At 49.2% G+C, this 23,877-nt stretch overlaps 1 protein-coding gene across 1 annotated transcript in view; it reads right to left on the bottom strand.

Moving 5' to 3' along the window:
• Positions 1-21,069, bottom strand: part of LIMD1 (LIM domain containing 1) — a 57,962-nt gene extending 36,893 nt beyond the window's left edge. The window contains exons 1-2 of the mRNA XM_029070766.1: positions 20,983-21,069; positions 16,026-17,832 (exon numbers count right to left, since the gene is read on the bottom strand). Of these exons, the coding sequence (XP_028926599.1) occupies positions 16,026-17,505 (1,480 nt within the window). The 5' untranslated portion in view covers positions 17,506-17,832; positions 20,983-21,069. The remainder of the gene's footprint in view (positions 1-16,025; positions 17,833-20,982) is intronic.
• Between the last annotated feature and the right edge of the window lie 2,808 nt (positions 21,070-23,877).

Below are 23,877 nucleotides of genomic sequence, written 5' to 3'. Positions count from 1 at the left end.
AAAATGGGGAAAATAAGACTTTGAACCCTATATGGGACAGGGACTATGTCCAACCTGATTAGCTTGGATCTACCTCAGCACTTAGTACAGTGCCTGGCACATAGTAAAACCTTTAGAAATACCATTTAAAAAACAGCAATGACAAAAAACCACACAAACAAAAAGTTTGTTGCAGCACTAAACGGAGGGGGCTGCTACGAAGGAACTGAAAAAAAGTATTTGCACACACCAGGACTCGCTTCGAAGGAGCGATGTCCTCCTGGGCCCACTGTCTTTGTCTCTAGATCCCATATCAACCTGCCACCAAATCCTGTCAGTTCTACCTTCACGACATCACTAAAATCCATCTTTCCTTCTCCATCCAGATTCCTACTGTGCTGATTCAAGAACTTATATATATCCCACCTTGATTACTGCATCAGTCTCCTCGGTGACCTCCCGGCCTCCCGTCTCCCCACCCTCCACAGTTCATTCCACACTTCACTCTGCTGTCCAGGTTATTTTTCAAAAAAAGCAGTTAGTCCATGTTCACTCACTCCTCAAGAACCTCCAGTGGTTGCACATCTACTTCCGCATCAAACTGAAAGTCTTTACCATTGGTTTTAAATCATTCAATCACCTTGTCCCGTTCTAGCTTACCTCACTGATTTCCTACCACAACCCATCCCTCAAACTTCGCTCCTTTAATACCAACCAACTCATTGTACTTCTAGTTTCTCTATCTCACCCGTGACCCCTTGCCCATATCTACCCTCTGGCCTGGAACTCCTCCCTTATCCGCCACCACTTCACTGAAAACACACCATCACTCTCCCCACCTTCAAAGCCTTATTAAAATTACATCTCCTCCAAGAGACCTCCCCTGATTAAGCCCTCATTTCCTTTATTTCCTCTCCCTCCTGTGTTACCCTTGAACTTGTACCTTTTAAGTACTTGCTATTCATGCCACCCTCAGCCCTACAGCACTTTTGCACTTATCTATGATTCATTTTAATGTCTGTCTCCCACTCTAAACCGTCAGCTCCTTGTGGGCCAGGAACAACCTGTCTACCAACTTTGTTCTATTGTACTCTCCCAAGCGTTTAGTTCAGTGCTCTGCATAAAGTAAATTCTCAGTAAACACCACTGGTTGATTGATTGGTCCAGCCTGTTGGATGGTGGTTGGCTAACCCTGACAAATGCGAAGCACTTCTTGGGAGGGCAGGTGGGAGACGAAGGAGTCACCCTGGGCAGGAGAATAAAAGGGAGCCAAATCTTGAGCTGGTTTTGTACAGAACAGTGCTACTGCCTATTGTCAGAAAACGTGTTCCCAGTGATCTAGCCATCCGATAACCACCACCAACATCAGGACTACAGTATTTATTGAGCACCCATCTGCAGAGCACTGTGCTAGATCCCAACCTGCAATCTCCTTGAGGGCAATGCTCACATCCATTAATTTATATTGTACTCTTCCCAAGTACTTAGTGCTCTGCCCACAGCAGGTGCTCAATAAATACAGTTGACTGGGGTACAAGCAAAAGAGATAGAAGATGTGATCCCGTCATCCCCACCAAACTTCAAGACTCAGGAAAACCAGACTCCAATTATTTTTTCCTCTTTCTGTAGTAAATTGGAAGTCCTATGCAAACCTATTAATGCTTCCAATGGGACTCTTGTAGCAGACCAGTCAGGTTTTGCCCCCCAAAATTCAAAAAAGGGAATAAACAGACTCTCTAAAGCAGTCTTGTCCATTCTGATCATTTTATATATTTGGGGGGATTTTTTTCAGGTCTTTAATTTCCCAGATTTGAAGATATGGAGATATTTCAAAGAGTTGTAAAATTCTAAAATTAGGAAGTTAGGAAATTCATGAAAGCCAAATACATTAAACATAAAAGCCCACACACCTGCCTTCCCAGACAGTGACTTTACTCCCTCCCCTCCGCTGGAACCTGGTGGCAGAAACAATTGTTTTTGTGATTCTCCCAGATTTTTCCAAACACAAATCAGGGTAAGAAAGGGACCCTGGAGGCAACTGCTACAGCATAAACCTCGGGCACGAAGGATGACTTTTTTTGTAGGAAAAGAAAGATCCTTAGGTTTTCCCTTAATCCCTCTTCTATATTAAAAAAAAAACCACAATTCCAGTATTCAGGTGAAGGGCCACAGCAGCCAAGTTTTAGTTTCTCCATTTCCCCTTACGGTGACAATTCTGGGCTTTGATAAGGCTGAGAACCTTGTGTCCCATGCCTGCTTTAGGGGACAGAAAGAAGTTTCATGTGGTTTGGGTCTCTCCCTGAACACTCAGCCAGTATCTCCTCTGGAGTGGTATCTCGCCACCACCACCACCGCAGCCAGAGATCCCAGGAAGGAGACGAAGGGCCCCAGCTCGAGTCCTGTTACGGCCTCTGATTCCACTGGCCCAGGGACAATAAATCCTTTAGCCCACCCTGGGACTACCCACTGTCCAAGCTCAGCCCGAGCCACTGGACAACAGGACTTTTGGAGAATGGACGGCTCCCATGCCCACCATGACTTCTCTTTCCCAGACTGGGCTTTGGGTCTCTGACTTCTATGATGGCCTTTTGGTAAGCTTTTAAAATCTGTCCACTGCGAGGCAGCTGGCAAAAACAGAGACATTTCACAACAGACCCCTGTAGAGAACTGCTTTGTACCGAAATATCACACCTACACACACACACCTCACACCCCCAAACCCCAAAGTTCTTTTCCTACAGAGTACAACCCAGATAAGAGGAAGTGTTCTTCTACAAATGACGCTTAGCAGTGAATCTCCTCCACCCTGCCTCTTGTCTCAGTAGCAAATTGATAGGTCCACTTCAGCCACTCCACTTAAATTCATTGTGGATGTGCATTTCTGTACACTGAAAATGTATGAGGGATGTTTTCTTTTTTTTTTTAAAAAAAAAACCTGATTTATATCATCTATCACCATCATCATCACATTCACTGAGTGTGTAGAGCTCTGCCTCCACCCTCCTAGAGTTATTCATTCATTCATTCATTCAATAGTATTTATTGAGCGCTTACTATGTGCAGAGCACTGTACTAAGCACTTGGGATGAACAAGTCGGCAACAGATAGAGACAGTCCCTGCCGTCTGACGGGCTTACAGTCTAATCGGGGGAGATGGACAGACAAGAACAATGGCAATAAATAGAGTCAAGGGGAAGAACATCTCGTAAAAACAATGGCAACTAAATAGAATCAAGGCGATGTACAATTCATTAACAAAATAAATAGGGTAATGAAAATATATACAGTTGAGCGGACGAGTACAGTGCTGATAAATAGGGTAATGGAAATATATACAGTTGAGCGGACGAGTACAGTGCTGTGGGGATGGGAAGGGAGAGGTGGAGGAGCAGAGGGAAAAGGGGAAAAAGAGGGTTTAGCTGCGGAGAGGTAAAGGGGGGGGTGGCAGAGGGAGTAGAGGGAGAAGAGGAGCTCAGTGTGGGAAGGCCTCTTGGAGGAGGTGAGTTTTAAGTAGGGTTTTGAAGAGGGGAAGAGAATCAGTTTGGCGGAGGTGAGGAGGGAGGGCGTTCCAGGACCGTGGGAGGACGTGACCCAGGGGTTGACGGCGGGATAGGTGAGACCGAGGGACGGTGAGGAGGTGGGCGGCAGAGGAGCGGAGCGTGCGGGGTGGGCGGTAGAAAGAGAGAAGGGAGGAGAGGTAGAAAGGGGCAAGGTGATGGAGAGCCTTGAAGCAATCTATAGGAGAGATGGGCTGATAGAGTTCATATACATATAATGTGAACAAAAGGGGAAAGCTAGAGGTGTTTTGAAATGCACATATCTCTGAAATGTTATTCAGGAAAATCTCTTCAATTCGATTTTAACCCCTGATACTTTATAATGATGGTATTTGTTAAGTGCTTACTTTACACTATGGTGAGGTACCTATCCTTGGACTCTGGTGATTACCTGTTTCTCTTATGATCCAATCAATCAACTGAATTTTTTGAGTACTTACTATGTGCAGAACATCGTATTAAGCACTCGGGAGAGCACAATACAACAGATGGAAGGGATGCTCCCTGTCCACAAGAAGCTTACAGTCTAGAGGAGGAGCACACATCTCAGAGAGTTGCGAGCCACTCTCCTTCATGCCGAAAGCCTTCATTGTTGGCTCTCCTTCTTCCTCACTATTACATGGCAGACTCTGACTCCACTGTCCAGTCCCTTGGAGCCAGAGAGAAGCTCATCCTCGACCACTCTGGACTTCCAAACCTCCAAGTCCACCCTTGCTTTCCCCGGGGGCTGTAGTTCTACGATCTTTCATACCTTGTTAACTCCTCCTTCCTCTCTCCCAACTCCTAAATAGGAAAAAAGTGGCCAGGAAAGTCACTTCCTTCTCACTCTCAGACCATGTGGTGTGGGTCATCGAGGGCTGGAAGTGGGGTGAAGAGGAACCAGGTGTAGAACTAACTTAGAGCAGAGCAGCACAAGTAGCAACAGAGAGAAAAAAACAAGCCCACCCCCCTCTCTAGGTGGCTCATCTCACCTGAAGACCCTCCTCCCTTTTTTTTTTTTTGTTGGTATCGTATCTATAAAACATCATGTGCCAGGCCCTCTACTTAGGACTGGTCTAGACATAAACTAATCACAGTCCATGTACCACAAGGGGCTCACAGTCTTCACTCCCATTTTATAGATAAGGCAACTGAGGCACCACGAAGTTAAATGACTTGTTCTGAGTCACACAGCCGACAAGTGGCAGGGCCAACATTAGAACTCCGGTCCTTCAGACTCATAGCTCTGGGCTCTATCTCAGCAGAGAAGTCGGGGGAGAGGTCTCCTTCCTGATCTTTCTCTCAGGTAGCCTCTACACAACATCCTCTATTGCTGCTGTGGGAGTAACACACATTTGCTAACTCTCTTAGTTCTTTGTTTTCCAGTGTTCCCATTTGTTGACCGTACACCTCCCATAATGTGAAGCCCTCCTACAGTTTCCTTACCTCCTGCTCTCTAAAAGGGGCATAAAACGTTACCTCCTATGCCGCCGTAGGAAGGAAATGTCACTCGGCTTCTTTCGGAAGCCCAAAGGGTAGAGGGCCCCACCCCTTGGCAGGAACGAATGCCTTGGCAGCAGAAGAGTTTTCTTTGAGGAGTTTCACCTTCGCTCTTGGCGGCTCTTCCAGCCACTGACTCACCTTCCTGGCTTCCACAGGTGAACTAGTCAGTCTGAGACAAAACTCAGGCCTACGGCAAGCAGCCCCCATCTGCAGGAGGTAGAAGCAACTTACTCAAAGTGAGAATACTGAGCTGAGCCCAGAGAATAACTGGGTTTATTAAACCTCTGGCAACTTTCCCATTTTAAAGATAACTTTGTATTTGTGTGTCTGCATGAGCACGCATGTGTTTGTGTGTGTGTATGGGGAGGGGGTGGGAAGGGCACATTCTCTACACTCAGTGAGGAAGAGAGCATACACTACCACCCCAGTGAGAGAGAAAGGTCATTTTTCATCCCCTTTCCAACCTCAGTTTGTGGCCATGATTCTACTAAAGGAAACAAAACTGGTACTAATCCAGTATCTTAGAAGTCAGTTGGCTCCAAATTTCCACACCCCATAGACATCCTTTCCTCTGGAAAACTGGGTTAATACTACCACTAATAATAATAATATTAATAACAACTGTGATATTTGTTCAAGTGCTTTCTCCGTGCCAAGTCCTGCACTATGCGCTGGGTAGATGTAATATAAGCAGATCAGACAGAGTCCCTGTCCCATATGGGGCTCAAATTCTGAGAAATGCAAAGAATAACTCCCTTCATCTGAACAAACATAATTCACGGGTGTGACCTGAGTCCCACACACCCTTGTGAACAAATATTTGGCTTTTGCTCTGTGGACAACAGGGCCAACAAGGGATTTCAGGGGTCTAGCAGTGAATTACTGGCCTGGTGTGGATCTGGCCTTGACTCAGTAGAAAGGGAGACACAGAGAACAATGACCAGAGCTAAGCAGAGAGCCTCCTGGCACAGAACCCTGGACCACCTTCCCCACGTGACAGAGAGTACTCTTGCATTTCCAGCCCACAACAGAACTGCTCAGGAAATCCCAAATTGAGCACTTGGCTAAGTTCGGGAAAGCAAGTACCCTTTGCCAAAGGCCTTGGGCCACACTGCCCATCTTGCTTTTAGGATTAAAATGAATGGTGAATAGCTACCCCAAGCATCGCTGAGCAGAAAAGCAATTCAGCAGATAGACATGAGAGCCCACATAGAAGCAGGCCTGTCTGAACGTAGGTGTGCTGCAATGGGTTGGGATAGCGTGCAGAGCTGCTTCTCTCATCAGAATGCTGGGAGAAGACAAACCCTAAAACGGGCGAGGCGTGAAAAGCCACTAAAAGCCCACACCTAATTCTACAAGCCTAGAGTTTTATGGACACAGTATTTTTTTCCTCCCAGGCCCCAATGAGATTCTTGATGGTTTGAAATGAGAAATCAGAATCCATTTTTGCCAGAGCTTCAGACTTCTTTCCCGGAGTTTCGCCTCCCCTCGTCAGTTTGGCAATTTCCTTTGTGCTATCAGTTTGGACACTAATTCTCCAAAGCAGTGAGGGATGTGGTCCTGCAAACCTCACTTTAAGAAAAGCTTAGGCTGTGGCACTCAGCTGTTCCAACACAGTCTGTGAGAAGTTTCTTTGATAACGCGGCAGAGCGCGCCCTAATTCTCTCTGGATACTGCAAAACTGTCTGTATGGGGGAAGGATTTTAAAAATGGAAACTCCCTAAGTCCCCGCAAAACCCCCAAGGAGAAATTAAGGACAAGCGTCGCCATTCCCATTTTACAGATGGGAAAACTGAGACCTAGGTGGCAAAAAGACTTCTCCAGCTCAGGTTTGAGGCAGTAGTTGTGGAGAGTAGGCAGGCATCCATCTATCTAGCACTAGTAATGCAGCAGTGTCGGAGGAAATGACATAAAAACTTAGTGCTGGTATACTTTTGGCCTCTTCTTTGGCTCATGAACTCCGGCAAAATGGTTAGAGCTGTTCAAGTGGAAAGAGCACGGGCTTGGGAGTCAAATGACATGGGTTCTAATCCCGGCTCTGCCACTTGTCTACTGTGTGACCTTGGGTAAGTCATTTCACTTCTCTGTGCCTCAGTTACCTCATCTATAAAATGGGGATTAAGACTGTGAGCTCTACATGGGACAATCTGATTTCCTTGTATCTAACCCAGTGATTAGAACAGTGGTTGGCACATAGTAAGCACTTAACAAATACCATCATTATTATTATTATTATTAGGGTAGGGGGCTGAGATGATGCAGAGCACAAAAATCCAGAGAACTAACATTTCAGGCAAACAACCTCTCTCCTCCCCTTCCCACAACCTTCCTGCTCCTACCCCTGCCACCGGCTTCTCCTCGGAAACACACTTCATTACTGAGTCTCGTTCATATTCTTCACCTCTCGTTTACCCTCGTCACCACATCCCAGTCCCTTCTTTAGCAACATAAACAAGCAGCAAAAACCTTCCAGACCCTAGAGCTCTATCCGTACAATACACTTATATAGAGCTGATTGCAGATCCTTCTACTGCTAAAACTCTATCAACTGCAACTCCGACATCAAACATTATCCTAAATCTAAAACATGCTCCTTTTTACCACAAGCAGACTTAAGTCCTCTTCTGTCCTCTCTTGGTTTCTCTTCCTCTCTTTCTCTGACTCCTCCTCGGCCTCCCTCTCTCAAACTTAGAGTCCCTCAAGGCTCAGTTCTGGGTCCCCTTCTAATTTTCCTTTTATACACTCTCCCTTGGAGAACTCATTCGGTCCTATGGCCTCAACTACCATCACTTCGAGCTTTCCAAATCTACATCTCCAGCCTTGATCTTTCTCCTCTGCAGTCTCATATCTCCTCCTGCCTTCAGGACATCTTTACTTGGAAAACTTGCTGATACCTCAAACTTAATATGTCCAAAACAGAATTATTCATCTTCCCACCTTGTCCTCCCTAAAGATTTTCCCATCAATGAAGACAACACCGCTTTGCGGTCCACCTCACAAGCCCGTAACCTTGGCGTTATCTTTGATTCATCTCTCTCATTCACGCTAAACTGGAAGCTCCCTCTAGACTGAAAGCTCCTTGGTAGGCAAGGGAATGTACCAACTCTCTTGTATTGTACTCTTCCACATGCTTAGTACAGTGCTCTGCATACAGTAAGCACTCAATAAATATCACTGACTGATTAATTCAACCAGCATATTCACTCTTTCCCCAAATCCTGCCAGTTCTACCTTCACAAAATCTCTGCAATTTGCCCCTTTCCTCACCATCTGAACTGCTGCAAACACTCACTGTAGTCCACCTTGACTACTCCATCAACCTCCTTGCTGACCTCTCTGCTTCTCCTCTTTCCAGTTCACACTTCGCTCTGGTGCCAGATCATTTTTCTTAAAAAGAAAACTCCCAAAAAACAAAATAATCAAAAAAAAAAAAACCCCAACGCTCAGTCCTTATCTTCCAACTCCTCAAGATCCTCCAGGGGTGGCCCATCTACCTCTACATCAAACGGAAACTCCTTACCAATAGTATCAAAGCACTCCATCAACTCCCTCCCTCTTACCTTACCAATCCCCTCGTACAACTGAACCTACACACTTCAAACCTCTAACATCACCTACGCACTGAACCCTGAACTCATCCTTTTCACCATCAATCCCCTGCCCACGTCCTCTCTCTGGCCTGAAATACCCTTACCCTTCACATCCGGCAGGCCACCACTCTCCCTACTGTCAATGCCCTACTAAAATCACGTCACCTCCAAGAAGCCTATCCTGGCTAAGCCCTCGCATTTCTAAGTCCTCTCTTCTGCATCCCCTATGCTCTTGGGTCTGTACCCATTGAGCACTTTGATATTCACCCCTCCCTCAGCACTTTTGTATACAACCATCTGTAATTTATTTTAATGACTGTCTCCCCCTCTAGTCTGTAAGCTCCATGTGGGCAGAGTGTATCTACCTACTCTACTGTATTCTGCTCTCCCAACTGCTTAGTACAGTCTCAGCACACAGGAATTGCTCAATAAATACCACTGATTTAGTCAATACTGTTATTTAGAACTTCCATGTGACATAAACACTTGGGTACTCCCCTCCCCCAAAACCCTGGGGTTGGGGGAACAACCTTCAACTCCCTGCCCTCTGCCTGAGATGCCCTGAGACTGAGCCTTCCCTTTCCCTGCCCCTCCTCTCCTCCTCATTCCCCCTACTCCCTCCCTCTGCTCTATCTCCTTTCCCTCTCCACAGCACTTGTGTATATTTGTATATATTTATTACTCTATTTTATTAATGATGTATATATATCTATGATTTTATTTATCCATTTTGATGGTATTGATGCCTGTCTGCTTGTTTTGTTTTGTTGTCTGTCTCTCCCTTTTAGACTTTGAGCTCGTTGTTGGGCATGGATTGACTCTATCTGTTGCCAAACTGTACATTCCAAGTGCTTTGTACAGTGCTCTGCACACACTAAGCGCTCAATAAATACGATTGAATGAATGAATGAACCTCCCTGTCCCTAACCCTGTATTCTTATGTACCTATTTCACAGTTTATAGTTTCCCCATATGTGTTATTTCCACCCCTACTACCCAGCTGGCTTATACAGTGACTGGGATGGGCTTACCTTAAAAAGAGAGACATATTACTAATAACCTCACAGAAATGCAACAGCTCTATCTACAGAGAGTATTAACCTGCCCATTTTTTCATTTTGCCTAATTCATTCATTCAGTCACAGTTACTGAACACTTACAGTGTGCAGAGCACTGTACTAATCCCTAACCTCCTCTGCTCTTTATGTAATCGTGCCACTTTATGCAGAGTATGCCAGGGTTTCAGAGGGAAAAGTAGCAGGCCTTCCGGCCAGTGAGGCCCAGTGTCCAGCCTCACTCAGCCACTGCCGAGGCTGCGAGAACCGTGGAGATCGCCCTTTCCTTTAACTGGACCTCACCCCACACCAAAACCCCTCCTCCCCTTGGGTCCCAATCCTCCCACCGGGTTCAAGCCTTCCCAGTTCTGTTTGAATGAGGACACTGGGACATCCACAGCACGGAAGATCCCATTAATATCAGTCCACTGACCTCCGCGCTTTAGAGCTTTAAAGAGACAGATGTAGTCCTCTACTGTTTTCGCTTTAATTAAATGCATCTATTCAAGGCAAGCTGATGCGGTAAATTCCTGCACGGTTTGCCCCAACGGATCACGATGATCATGGTAAGTACAGCTCTTTGCAGCACCCCCAACTCTGCCTGTCAGTTTCCTGGCTTGGTGGCACCTCTGCTGCTCCACAGTTTTAGAAAAGAACCCTACCCACCCTTGTGTCACAAAGCTATTTAGAAGCCAGGCCTCTAATTTTACCCAGTGACACAGATGACCACTTCCTATTTTGAAACAGAACTCGAAAGATTTAAAGGAACCCGGCTGAGGTTTTCATACCCAGCCCTAACGGTCCTAACTAGTGGTCGCTTTCGCTCCAAAAGTATGGGAGGGCTGCGGCCGCACGGTCCAGATAAGTCTGGCAAGACCTCGACCACACGGTCCGGTTAAGTATAGAAAGACCGCAGCCATATGGTCCAGTTAAGTATGGCAGGGCTGTGGCCACACTTCAGGTTTAAGCTTGGGTAGAAGGGCTGTGGCCGCACAGTCCAGTTAAGTGTGGGAAGACTGAAGCCATACAGTCCAGTTAAGTATGGGAAGACTGCAGCACCATGGCCCGGTTAAGTTTGGGAGGGCCTTGGCTGCACGGCCCAGATAAGTATGGGAAGGCTGCAGCCATATGGTCCAGTTAACTATGCGAAGTCTACAGCCATACGGTCCGGTTAAGTGTGGTGAGGATAAAGCTGTAAGATCCATCTCCTCCAGGATAGACAGCGGAGCAGAAACAAACCACTTCAGGAACTACCATTCAAGGGAGAGAATAGTAATCATATTTATTGAGTGCTTACTGTGTGCAGAGCACTGTACTGAGAGCTTGGGAGAGTACAATGTAACAGAGTTGATAGACATGCTTCCTGCCCACAAGGAGCTGACAGTCCAGAAGGGGAAGCAGACATTAAAATAAATTATGAATATGTACATAAGTGCTGTGGGTCTGAGGGTGGGGTGAATAAAGGGTACAAAGTCATGTACAAGAGCAACACAGAACGGAAAGGGAGTATGGGAAATGAGGGTTTAGTTGGGGAGGGCCTCTTGAATAGATGTGATTAGGCTTTGAAGGTGGGGAGAGCAATGGCCGGTCGGATATGAAGGGGAAGAAGTTTCCAGGCAAGAGGCGGGACAGGAACAAGGGGTCAGCGAAGAGATAGACAAGACTGAGGTACAGTGAGTAGGTTGGCACTCGAGGTGCAAGGTGAGCATGCTGGGCTGCAGCAGGAAATCAGTGAGGTAAAATAGAAGGGGGCAAGGAGATTGAGTGCTTTAAAGCCAATGGCAAGAAGTTTCCATTCGATGCAGAGGTGGATGGGCAACTGCTGGATGTGCATGAGGAGTAGAGAAACATGGAATGAATTTTTTTCAGAAAAAAGATCCGGGCAGCAAAGTGAAGTGTAGCCTGGAGGGAGGAGAGACAGGAGGTAGGGAGGTCACCGAGGAGGCCGATGAAATAGTCAAGGCAGTAATTGAATAACTGAAAGCCCATGGGGCTGGGAGGGGTCACAAGAACAAATCACCAGACTAGAGCCGCCTCCCTGGATGGGCTGAGCCGGCCTTCCCGCTTTTACACGTCCACACTGTCAATCTCAAACCTTGGTCTCCCGGGACAGTTGTCTAATAACGGTGAAGGAAGATGAAAACACTGTTCCTTTGAGACCCCCGAGGATTCACCAGAAATGATCTTGCTCAGTAACCCTGACATTTTACAGAGCTCTCTGAAGTTAGTCCGCTGAATCTTCGTCACCGGGAGGTGCAGCAGTGGGAGGAGGGTGAGGAGGGCGGGTTTTCGTCTTTTGTTTCCTGTATCCCTGGGGGGCAGCCATCTTTGGGGATGAACATAGCACCAGCCTTTTGGGTGACATTCAGGAAAGTGCTCGTGGATGGGAAAAGAGGTTCAGAGGTTCCCTTTTACCCCAGTGGAAACCTGGACCCAACAGAGAATGCCAAGAGCTACGGGGAGATGCCCAAAAGAGTGGAGTGCATGGTTTGGGCTTTTAATATTTTGAGCGCAGGGAGGAAGGGAAGTTGAAGGTCTGATTTGGAGACAGAGTGCTAACTGGGCTTCATTGAACATTCCCACCCACCTCTGCAAGGCTGACCACTGGGTGGCAGGGAGGGTGAGCTGCTCTCTACTCACTCCTTGACTACTTCTTTTCCCCTGAGGAAAAGCCACCCGATCCAAGTAAGGGCTTCTTTTTACTGAATTTAGGGGGTTCTTCTAAGGCTGACAAAAGGTCAAGGAAAACATTATGAAAATCCCTTTAGTGTTCTTTCCCAAATGATTCAAACTCCACTTTCAAGCCTCTTTCACTAATGAGACCAAAAAAAAAAAGGGCTGTCTAAAGGACACTAGGCCAAAAGTGTTTTATGTTTCAAAAAAGCTCCTTAAATATCAGTAATTGACTTGCCTTCTTATAGTCTGCTTCCACTTACTGAACTTCCAGCATCTCTCTCTTTCCTTAGGCAATAAAATCAGATTGGCCAGTCTCTTCTGCTTTCCCTTTCACAAGCCTAAGGCATACTCATGTTTGATTTTCTGGGTTGTTATAGGGAGAGAGAATCTGTGGGTTTAGGGTTGGAAAACTGCAGCAGTGTGATTCATTCTGAGTAAGAAAATTAAAACTCACACACACCCTCACTTCTCATCAGTCCCAAAGGGGAATACCTCATTTTAAAATGGAGGCAATCCAAATTTACCAAAGTAAGAAATCATTTTTTTAAGTCATAAGCTCCCTGTGAGCAGGAATCATGTCTAACAACTGTACTGTTTTATGGTATTTGTTTAGCCCTCACGATGTGCCAGACACTGTACTAAGCTCTGGATACAGCCCATGTCCCACATGGGGTTCACAGTCAATTCCCATTTTACAGATGAGGTAACTCAGGTACAGAGAAGTGAAGTGACTTGCCCAAGGTCACAGAGCAGATAAGATAAACTGGGATTAGAACCCAGGTCCTGTGACTCCCAGGCCCGTGATCTATCCACTAGGCCGTGCTGCTTCTCATTTCACTGTACTCCTCCAAGAGTTTAGTATAGTGCTCTGCACACAGTAAGCACTCAATAAATGCCTCTGACTGAATGAAGTTTTCCCAGTTGTTCTTGCCCTCAAGCTCCAATGTCCAAGCTTGAAACACTCCACTTCCTGGCATTTTTCAAGAGGCTTACCTAAACTATGAGGTGTCCAATCAACCCCATCCAAAAAAAACCCCTTCTGTAGAACCATGGGGCTCAAAGCTTTCAGTACGAAGAGCTCTTCAGAAAGAGATGGGGTAGGGGGCCATGGAAAGGTGGGACTGGGGAGGAAGTGGAACTCCTGCCAAACCCTGCCAAACTTCCGAGAGCAAAACCTTTAAAAAAAATAGTACCTGAAGCTCCCTGTGTGGGGTATTTGTGCTCAAGAGAGGGGTCAAGAGCACAGAGGGCAACCCTCTCTTCTCCCCGCATCAATTCCGGGCCACAGACCTCTTGCAGTGGCAACTGAATGTCTGCAAGGCAGCTGAATGGCCCCTGGACCTCCCTCTGAGAAGCACTGCTCTGGAGAAAAGGTGCCACGCTGGCCCAGCCCACGCTGGGTAACGGCGAATGGCCATGGCTCCCATCCCAACAGACCAAATGGTGGGAACTTGGTCTCTTCCCACAAACACTCTGCTAGCCCTGAAAGTTCTCCCTCCTGTCACTGCTTCTCTCAGCCCACAGACAAAATGCAAAGTGATGTTCATGGCAGCATTGCCTAAAGGAAAGAGAGTAGGACTGGGAGTCAGAAGACCTGGGTCCAAATTCCAGCTATGACACTGGCCAACTTTGTGACCTTGGCCACGAAACAATCTCTTGGGGCATCAATTTCCTTATCTATAAAATGGGGATTCAATACCTATTCTCAAAACCAGGAGTCATATAGAGGACGGGGACTATGTCTTACCTGAATAACTTGGTATCTACCGTAGCGCTTACTACAGTTCTTGGAACATAGCAGGAGCTTAAATACCATTATTGTAATAATTATTACTATTATCATGATTATTAAAAACAGAATACACTTTCTGGGAACACTGGAGTGAAGAGAAGGAAAGGAGCAAGGTGGAGGAGAGGGTGACATAAACCCAGAGGAGGGAAAATGAAAACCTAAAGCAAGATGGGGGAACAATCAGTTCTCCCAACTTGCCACCACGGGTGGGATGGTAGATGGCCACACTGCCTTCTTAAAGGAGATGGAGCAAAGTAAAAAATGAAAGAGAGGATTCTTTCGGCAGATGAACAGTCCAATCAACTTAAATCTTCCTCCTCCCTATCATAACAGGCAGAGTCGCCCATACAAAAGAGTGGAGAGTTTACAATCACATCTGTGTGACTGACGTGATCCCTATAGACAGCCCTGCAACATTATTCCATCCTAAAAACTACAGTTCAGGGCCTGAAGGAGTTTGATTGGCTGTGACCAGCTTCCCCAGGGCATTTCAGAGAAGGCACAGTCAGAGGTTTTTGTTTTCCTAACTCAGTCTGAATGTGATGAGGAGCATCGACCAGAACTCACAATTACGCCTTCCTGGGGAGGAAGCGAGGGCAGAACAGAGCAACAGAGAGCCTTTCCTGATTAAAAGTACATCTACTAGCGTTCCAAACAATGCCAAGCTCCGCTGTGAGGTTAAATACAATTACTGTCTCCTTCGGACACATAGGGAGGTGTGTTCTGAATAGGAATGTGCTCAGGAGATGAGAGACCTATTTCCTTTTACAAACCTGCTCTGCTCTTCCTTTGAACGTCCTGGGAGGTTAGCTTATCGAGAGGTTTTCTTTGGAGGTTAAGAATGCACAGTTTCTAAGGAGTAGACACTCCAAACAGCCCTCTTCCACTCTCCCTAGGACAAGAGGAGATTGAAAGATGAACTCTTCATTTCTTCCAGACTCTGCCCTTCTCCGTCCTCCCCCACCATTACTCCCCATCTTTTCAGGGACCCGGCAGCTTGGAGGTGCAATTGATTTTCCTGCCTAATATGGAGAAGAAATTCACTGCAGTTGTCTCCGTGTGGGACACCCACCCCCAAGGATCTATATTAAAAAATAACAACAAAAAAAACCCCACCAGTCTTCCAAGAATAAATACTCTCTTTCCAAGTCAGGATGGCTGGAAAATGAAATTATTCCTTCAGCAAGTGGATCAAATCACCTGCTTCCTAATAAACGACTAGATCATGCAGTTACTTCTCCCTTGTTTTGTCTCCCCCCCGGCCAGCCACCTGCATTTTTAAGTCAACTCCCAAACAGGGTGACCTGGTATTCTAACTGTAAGCCACATCCTCTTCGTCTTGAGACTTCACAGCTCTGAGTTTGCTTTGTCCCCAAAAAGGCTGGAGTCCGCAAGCAGCATGAGACTATTTCACTGCTGCCTCGCCTCCAGCCCCGCCTCCAAGTCGCCAAAGTGGCCATGGCATTGCTGCGGAACTCGCGCCTAGTACAGCCGTCAAGAGAAATGGGGCATTCCCTCTCCAACGGTAGTGTTAAACCTGTCCGTTACCTAATGATATTACTGGCAGTGGTCTGCATCTCTGAGAAACACATTCACGCCGAAACACCCAAGTAACTCACGCCCAAAGAACACACCTCCGAGAACCAGAAAAAAGGAGAGAGAGAGAGCTCATTAAAGATGAAGTTATTACAGTTTAAAACTCAGCCTGTAGGTGCCCTAAGAGAATAGTGCAGGTAGTAATGGCCAGATGAGAATGCTTTCTCGTTTTCTCTGGAGGAGAGAAGTCAGAGCCTACCCTCTGGGGAGGAGAGACCTATGATCCTTAGAGATTGGATCCACTTAAATATTCATTAACCAATTCCCGGGGAGGGCAGCCGCCGCGATTCCCACTTACCGAAGTAATCTGCCTTGGGATGGGCTTCCATCTCCTGCTCCAGACGCTGGGTCAGTGCTTCTAATTTTAATTCGACTTCGGAGGGCCCTTGCTCTGAAGGCACTTGGAAGGCCTGGCAGGGTAATTTTACTTTGGAAGGGCTGGAATTCTCTGGGTGTCTGTTCCCGTCGCCTCCCTCGGGTGGTGGGCTGCTCCGCGGACCGTCTCCAAAAGGCGACGGCGGGGCATCGGAAACCGTCGGCCTCGGGGAGGGGAAGCTACCGGGATTTGGGCTGGGATTCAGGCAACTGGGCCCGTGATTCTGGCCGTGGTCTCCCAGGGGGCCGAAGGGTTTGAGACAGGCAGCGCCGGGAGGCTCACAGTCGATGCCCGAGGGCAGCGGGGCAGGGACGGAGCTAGAAATGTAAGACGCGGGGCTGCCCTGGAGCCAGAGCTGGGGCTCACCGTTGGGCTCGCCCACGACCACACAGGTCTGCTTCTCTCCTCTAGGGTTCGTCCTCAGAGGATCTCCTCGAGCTCCCGGGGCCGAGAACGACAACGGCCTCTGCTGGGGCAGCCCAGCCGAGGTCTCCGCCTCGGGCCCCGTGGGAGGCAAACTGGGGTTCAGGAGGTGGGAGAAGGAGGCTGACCGCTGATCGACTGGCTTCGGGTCATAGCCCCGGCCGGGCTGGCCCCCTTCCAGGCTGCTATAGCCGCTCTCTGAGGAACGGTAGGAGTTCAAGGTTGGCTGGGGGAGGTAGAGGTGGGGATCAGCCGGGGATATCTTCTGCAGCTGGTCGCAGGCAGTCAGGCCGGGCCTTGAGCTCCCTTCGCCAGACCTGACACCGGTGAACTGGCCTGGCTCTTCTCCCCACTCTGACCCGGGTGGCAAGTAGCTGTCATAGTAACTGCCATGGGGGAGGCAGGGAAAGCCGGGACCGGTGCTGCCCCGGCCCAACTCCCCGGAGTCTAGTCCGTGAAACCCCGACACTGCCGGGATCCTGGGGCCGTCCCCGCAGCCATACTCCTGGCTGGCCTTTTTCTGACCTTCCAGATACATCTTGGCCCGCTGCCCCTGGGGCACGGGTGGCGGATTCGGACCGGGCAGCTGACTGGCAGAGCCTCCCGCCAGGACCCCCGATCCCGAGACGAGGGAGGCCAGAGGGGGTTTGGAGGCCCCGTCAGCCAGGTAGTGTTTGCCGCCGCCCACGGCTTCTCGGGGGCCGGGAAGGCCGGCTTGGTGAGCTTGGGGACCCAACCGGACGCCTCCATTCAGCGGCCCCCCGCCGGCCAACGGGAGCTCCTCCTGCAGCAGCTCCTGCTGCTTCTGCAGGTGGATTTTGGCCATTTTGGTGGCGAACACCCTTCGGGTTTCCTCAAACTCGGGATTGTTGCCGGCACCCTTGTCAACCCGGAACAGCCCGTCCTTGGAAGCCTCATACATGTTGAGGTCCTCGATGAATTTGCTGGCCTCCAGGCCCAGGTCATCGTACTTATCCATTCTGTTGGTGTGGTGGGCACCGGGCGCCCCCTCCCCTACTGATGATCCCGACGTAGGGTCCGGAAATCCTTCTCAAGGGGAGGTTTGGAGGTACAGCTCCCGTTCTCACATGGCAGGGGGGGCGGTCAACCCGCCTCCCACGCTGGAGGACTTCGTCTGGGGCGGGTGTTGGTCCTTGGCCAAGACCGCAGGCTTTGCTTCTGGGCCGCCCCTTCCCCTCCTCCTGACGATCCACACACAGGAGGCTGTTTCCACTTGCGGCTGAAATGCCCCTTAGCTCCGGCTGGTCAAATGCAGGTCTGCATCACCGCTTCTTTCTTCCTAAACCTTGAAAAGAAGAAATAACTAAGTCACATCCTCCTGTCAGCAAGGAAATGAGAAAGCAGCAAGTGGATAGAGGCGGGCCTGGGAGTGGAAAGGACCTGTGTATGAATCCCAGTTCTGCCCCTTGCCTGCTCTGTGACTTTCGGCAAGTCACTTCACTTTTCTGGGCCTCAGTCACCTCATCTGTAAAACTGGGATTATTACTACTAATAATAATCATCATCATCATCATCTTTGTTTAGCGCTTACTATGTGCCAGGCACTGTACTAAGTGCCTGGAGTGGATACACACAAATTGGGTTAGACACAGTCCCTGTCTCCTATGGGGCTCACAGTCTTAATCCCCATTTTACAGACTGAGGTAACTGAGGCGCAGAGAAGTGAAGTGACTTGCCCATGGCCACACAGCAGACAGGTGGCAAAGCCGGTATTAGAACCCATGACTTTCTGACTCCCAAGCCCTTACTCTGTCCACTATGCCAGGCTGTGAGCCCCATGTGGCAAACTGATTAGCTCGCATCTACCTCTAGCTGTAGTCCTCTAGACTGTGTGAGCCCGTTGCGGGCAGCAATTGTCTCTATTGCTGTATTGTACTGTCCAAGCGCTTAGTACACAAGCAGCGTGGCTCAGTGGAAAGAACACGGGCTTGGGAGTCATAGGTCATGGGTTCTAATCAGGGCTCTGCCACTTGTCAGCTGTGTGACTTTGGGCAAGTCACTTTACTTCTCTGAGCCTCCGTTCCCTCTGTAAAATGGGGATTAAGACTGTGAGCTCCACGTGGGACAACTTGATTGACTTGTATCCCCTAATTGTACTTTCCAAGTGCTTAAAACAGTGCTTGACACATAGTAAATGCTTAACAAACACCATTATTATTATTACTATTATAGTATTCTGCACACAGCAAGCGCTCAATTCATTCATTCAATCGTATTTATTGAGCGCTTACAGTGCACAGAGCACTGTACTTAGCACTTGGAAAGTACAATTCCGCAACAGAGACAGTCCCTACCCAACAACGGGCTCAAGGGCTAGCAATAAATACGACTGAAAGAATGACATTACCCCGGTGCTTAGGACAGTGCCTGGCACATAGTCAGCGCTTAACCGAACTGTGTAAAAGAAAGCCCTGTCCCGAGCAGGGTTTGCGTGTCCTTCATTCATTTATTCAATCATATTTACTGAGAGCTTACTGTGTGAAGAGCACTGTACTAAGCACTTGGAATGTACAATTCAGCAACAGATAGAGACCAGCCCTGCCCCACAACGGGCTCACAGTCTAAAAGGGGGAGGCAGACAGCAAAATGAAACAAGTAGTCAGGCATCGATACCATCAAAATAAACAGCATCATAGGTATAGACACATCATCAATAAAATGAATAGAGCAATAAATAATGTATACAAACAGACAAGTGCTGTGGGGAGGGGAAGGGGCAGCTTGGCTCAGTGGCAAGAGCCCGGGCTTGGGATTCAGAGGACACGGGTTCTAAACCTGGTTCTGCCACTTGTCCGCTGTGTGGCCTTGGCCAAGCCACAAGCTTGGGCTTGGGAGCCAGAGGTCGTGGGTTCTAATCCTGGCCCTGCCGTTTGTCAGCTGTGTGACTTTATGCAAGTCACTTCACTTCTCTAGGCCTCAGTTCCCTCCTCGGTAAAATGGGGATGAAGACTGTGAGCTCCACATGGGACAACTTGATTGACTTTTATCCCCGAATTGTACTTTCCAAGCGCTCAGAACAGTGCTTGACACATAGTAAACACTTATCAAACACCATTATTACTATTACATAATAGTAACTGACTGCCAAGCCCGGGCTCTTGCCACTGAACCACGCTGCTTCTCGTTGATACCGTCTTCTCCGTAATGAAATGCCAGCATTATTATAATAATAATAATGCTGGTATTTGTTAAGCGCCTACTATGTGCAGAGCACTGTACTAAGAGCTGGGGTAGATACAGGGTAATCAGGTTGTCCCACGTGAGGCTCACAGTCTTCATCCCCATTTGACAGAGGAGGTCACTGAGCCACAGAGAAGTGAATAATCATAACGGTGGTATCTGTTAAGCGCTTACGATGCGCGGAGCACTAGTCTAAGCGCTGGGGCAGATACAGGTGGTCATCATGTTGTCCCACATGAGGCTCCCAGTCTTCATCCCCATTTGAAAGAGGAGGTCACTGAGCCACAGAGAAGTGAATAATCATAACGGTGGTATCCGTTAAGCGCTTACGATGCGCAGAGCACTGTTCTAACCGCTGGGGCAGAGAGAGGGTCACGAGGTTGCCCTTGCCCCCAGTCACCCAGCTGAGCAGGGGCCGAGGCGGGATTCGAACCCGTGATCTCTGACTGCCCAGCCCGGGCCCGTTCCCCTAAGCCACGCTCGTTCCCTATTATTTTGGGGGGGGGGGGGGAGGCTCCGCGGGCCGATAGGGGGCGCTGGAGAGGCGGGGCCGCCGAGGACTGATAATGATAGTGGGAATGATAATGTTGGTATTTGTTAAGCGCTTACTATGTGGTGAGCACTGTTCTAAGCGCTGGGGGAGCTACAGGGTCATCAGGTTGTCCCACGTGAAGCTCACAATTAATCCCCATTTTACACGTTCATTCATTCAATAATAATGTTGGTATTTGTTAAGCGCTTACTATGTGCAAGGCACTGTTCTAAGCGCTGGGGTGGCTACAGGGTCATCAGGTTGCCCCACGTGGGGCTCACAGTCTTAATCCCCATTTTACAGATGAGGGCACCGAGGCACAGAGAAGCGAAGTGACTTGCCCACAGTCCCACAGTATTTATCGAGCCCTTCCTTTGTGCAGAGCACTGTACTAAGCGCTTGGAATGGACACAGCAGTGCAGAGGAGGTCACTGGGGCCCAGAGAAGTGACTGACCCACAGTCACACAGCTGCCAAGTGGCAGAGCGGGGTTTTGAAGCCATGACCTCTGACTCCCCAGCCCGGGCTCTTTTCCACTGAGCCCCGCTGCTGCTCTAAACCGGTCGGGGCCGGAGAGGGGCCTTTCCCCCCTCGGCCTTCCCTCCCTCGGGGCCCGCCAGGCCTCGGCCCTGAGGCCGGTCCTGGGGGGCCAGGCCCGCCTCCTTCCCCTCGCCCTCCTCGTCCTTCCCACCGTCCGCAATATGGACGGGGCCGCCCCACTCACCCTGGCCGGTCGGTGCGGGCCGCTCGACCGGCTCGCTTTGTGTCCGTCCGGTCCCTGCCCCGGCCCGGAGGAGGCGGAGCCCAGGGAGGGCGGGTGGGCGGGCCTGGAAGCCCGGCCCTCCGCCACGTGGAGCCCCTGCCCCTCCTCTCCCGTTCGTTCGGAACCCCCATGTCTAGGGAAAAAAAATCAAGAAATGGTGGCGTGTGTCAAGCGCCTGCTAGGTGCCGAGCAACGATCTAAGCGCAGGGGTGGGGACAGGGTGATCGGGTTGGCCCATGTGAGGCTCCCAGTCTTCATCCCCATTTGACAGAGGAGGTCACTGAGGCCCAGAGAAGTTAATAGTAATAATAGTAGAGGTGGTATCTGTTAAGCGCTTGATATGCACAGAGCACCATTCTAAGCGCTGGGGCGGATGCAGGGTGATCGGGTTGTCCCACATGGGGCTCACAGTCTTCATCCCCATTTGACAGAGGAGGTCACTGAGCCACAGAGAAGTGACTAATCACAATGATAATGTTGGTATTTGTTAAGTGCTTACTATGCGCAGAGCACTAGTCTAAGTGCTGGGGCAGATACGGGGTGATCAGGTTGGCCCACGTGAGGCTCCCAGTCTTCATCCCCATTTGACAGAGGAGGTCACTGAGGCCCAGAGAAGTTAATAGTAATAATAGTAGAGGTGGTATCTGTTAAGCGCTTGATATGCACAGAGCACCATTCTAAGCGCTGGGGCGGATGCAGGGTGATCGGGTTGTCCCACATGGGGCTCACAGTCTTCATCGCCATTTTACAGATGAGGGAACTGAGACCCAGAGAAGTGAAGTGACTAGCCCAAAGTCACACAGCTGGCAAATGGTGGAGCCGGGATTAGAACCCACGACCTCTGACTCCCAAGCCCGGGCTCTTTCCCCTGAGCTGCTTCTCTATTAAACCCTTCCGGTGTGCCAAGCACTCTCCTCAGCACCGGGGCAGACCCAAGCCCTTCCGTTGGGCTCCCAGTCTTCCTCCCCATTTTCCAGAGGCGCAGGGGAGCCTGATGAGTGGCTGAGGCGGCATTAGAACCCACCACCTCCAACTCCCAAGCCCGTTGCCCCCGAGCCACGCTGCCTCTCTAATAAGGCAACGCTCACTCTGTGCAGAGCGCTAAACTAAAGCGCTTGTAAAGCACCAGGCATTAAGAGATAGAGGCCGTCCCTACTCCACGATGGGCTCGCAGTCTAGAAGGGGGGAGACAGGCAGCACAACAAGTAGACAGGCATCGATAGCATCCAATTAAATAGAATTATTCATTCATTCATTCATTCAATAGTATTTATTGAGCGCTTACTATGTGCAGAGCACTGTACTAAGCGCTTGGGATGAACAAGTCGGCAACAGATAGAGACAGTCCCTGCCGTTTGACGGGCTTACAGTCTAATCGGGGGAGACGGACAGACAAGAACAATGGCACTAAACAGCGTCAAGGGGAAGAACATCTCGTAAAAACAATGGCAACTAAATAGAATCAAGGCGATGTACAATTCATTAACAAAATAAATAGGGTAACGAAAATATATACAGTTGAGCGGACGGGTACAGTGCTGTGGGGATGGGAAGGGAGAGGTGGAGGAGCAGAGGGAAAAGGGGAAAATGAGGCTTTAGCTGCGGAGAGGTAAAGGGGGGATGGCAGAGGGAGAGAATTATAGATATATACACAGCATTAATAAAATAGAGTCATAAATATGTACAAATAGACACAAATGCTGTGGGGAGGGGAAGGGGGAAGAGCAGAGGGAGGGAGTCGGGGCGATGGGGAGGGGAGGAGAGGTAGAGGGAAAGGGAGGGCTCAGTCTGGAAAGGCTTCCTTTCATTCATTCATTCAATTGTATTTATTGAGCACCTAGTACGTGCAGAGCACTGTACTAAGCTCTTGGAATGTACAGTTGGGTAACAGAGACCATCCCTGCCCCACAAAGGGCTCACAATCTAAACTGGGTAGACAGAAAACACAACAAAACAAGTAGTCTGGCATCAATATCATCAAGATAAATAGAATCATAGATAAAGACACATCATTAACAAACTAGAGTAATAAATAATATACACAAATAGGCACAAGGGCTGAGGGGAAGGGGGAAGAACTGAGGGCGGGAGTAGGGGGAATGGGGAGGAGGAGCAGAGGGAAAGGGAGGGCTCAGTCTGGGCAGGCCTCTTGGAGGAGGTGAGCTCTCGGGTTTTGAAGTGGAGATGAGAGTTAGTTTGGGGGATGAGAGGAGGGAGGGTGTTCCAGGCCAGAGGTAGGACGTGGGCCAGGGGTCGACGGCGGGACAGGCGGGAACGAGGCCCAGTGAGGAGGTGAGCCGTGGCAGAGGAGTGGAGTGTACGGGCTGGGCTGGAGGAGGAGAGGAGGGAGGGGAGGTAGGAGGGGGCAAGGGGAAGGAGAGATCTGAAGCCAAGAGTGAGGAGTTTTTTCCTTGTTGATAGGCAACCACTGGGGATTTTTGAGGAGGGGAGTGACATGCCCAGAGCGTTTCTATAGAAAGATAAGCCGGGCGGCAGAGTGAAGTATAGACTGGATGGGGGAGAGGCAGGAAGATGGGAGATCAGAGAGGAGGCTGATGCAACAATCCAGTCAGGGTATTGTGAGAGATAGTACGAGCAAGGTAGCAGTTTGGATGGAGAGGAAAGGGAGGATCTTGGCGATATTGTGAAGGTGAGACTGGCAGGTGTCGGTGACGGATCGGATGTGTGAGGCGAATGAGAGAGCAGAGTCGAGGATGACATCGAGGTTGTAGGCCTGTGAGACGGGAAGGATGGTAGTGCTGTCCACAGTGACGGGAAAGTCAGGTAAGGGACAGGGTTTAGGAGGGAAGATAAGCTCAGTCTTGGACGTGTTGAGTTTTAGGTGGAGGGCGGACA

This window comes from Ornithorhynchus anatinus, chromosome 8, assembly GCF_004115215.2.
Source record: "Ornithorhynchus anatinus isolate Pmale09 chromosome 8, mOrnAna1.pri.v4, whole genome shotgun sequence".
NCBI classification, from domain to species: Eukaryota; Metazoa; Chordata; class Mammalia; order Monotremata; family Ornithorhynchidae; genus Ornithorhynchus; species Ornithorhynchus anatinus.
The sequence above is the reverse complement of the archived record's forward strand: the minus strand, read 5'-3'. Positions and strand labels throughout refer to the sequence as shown.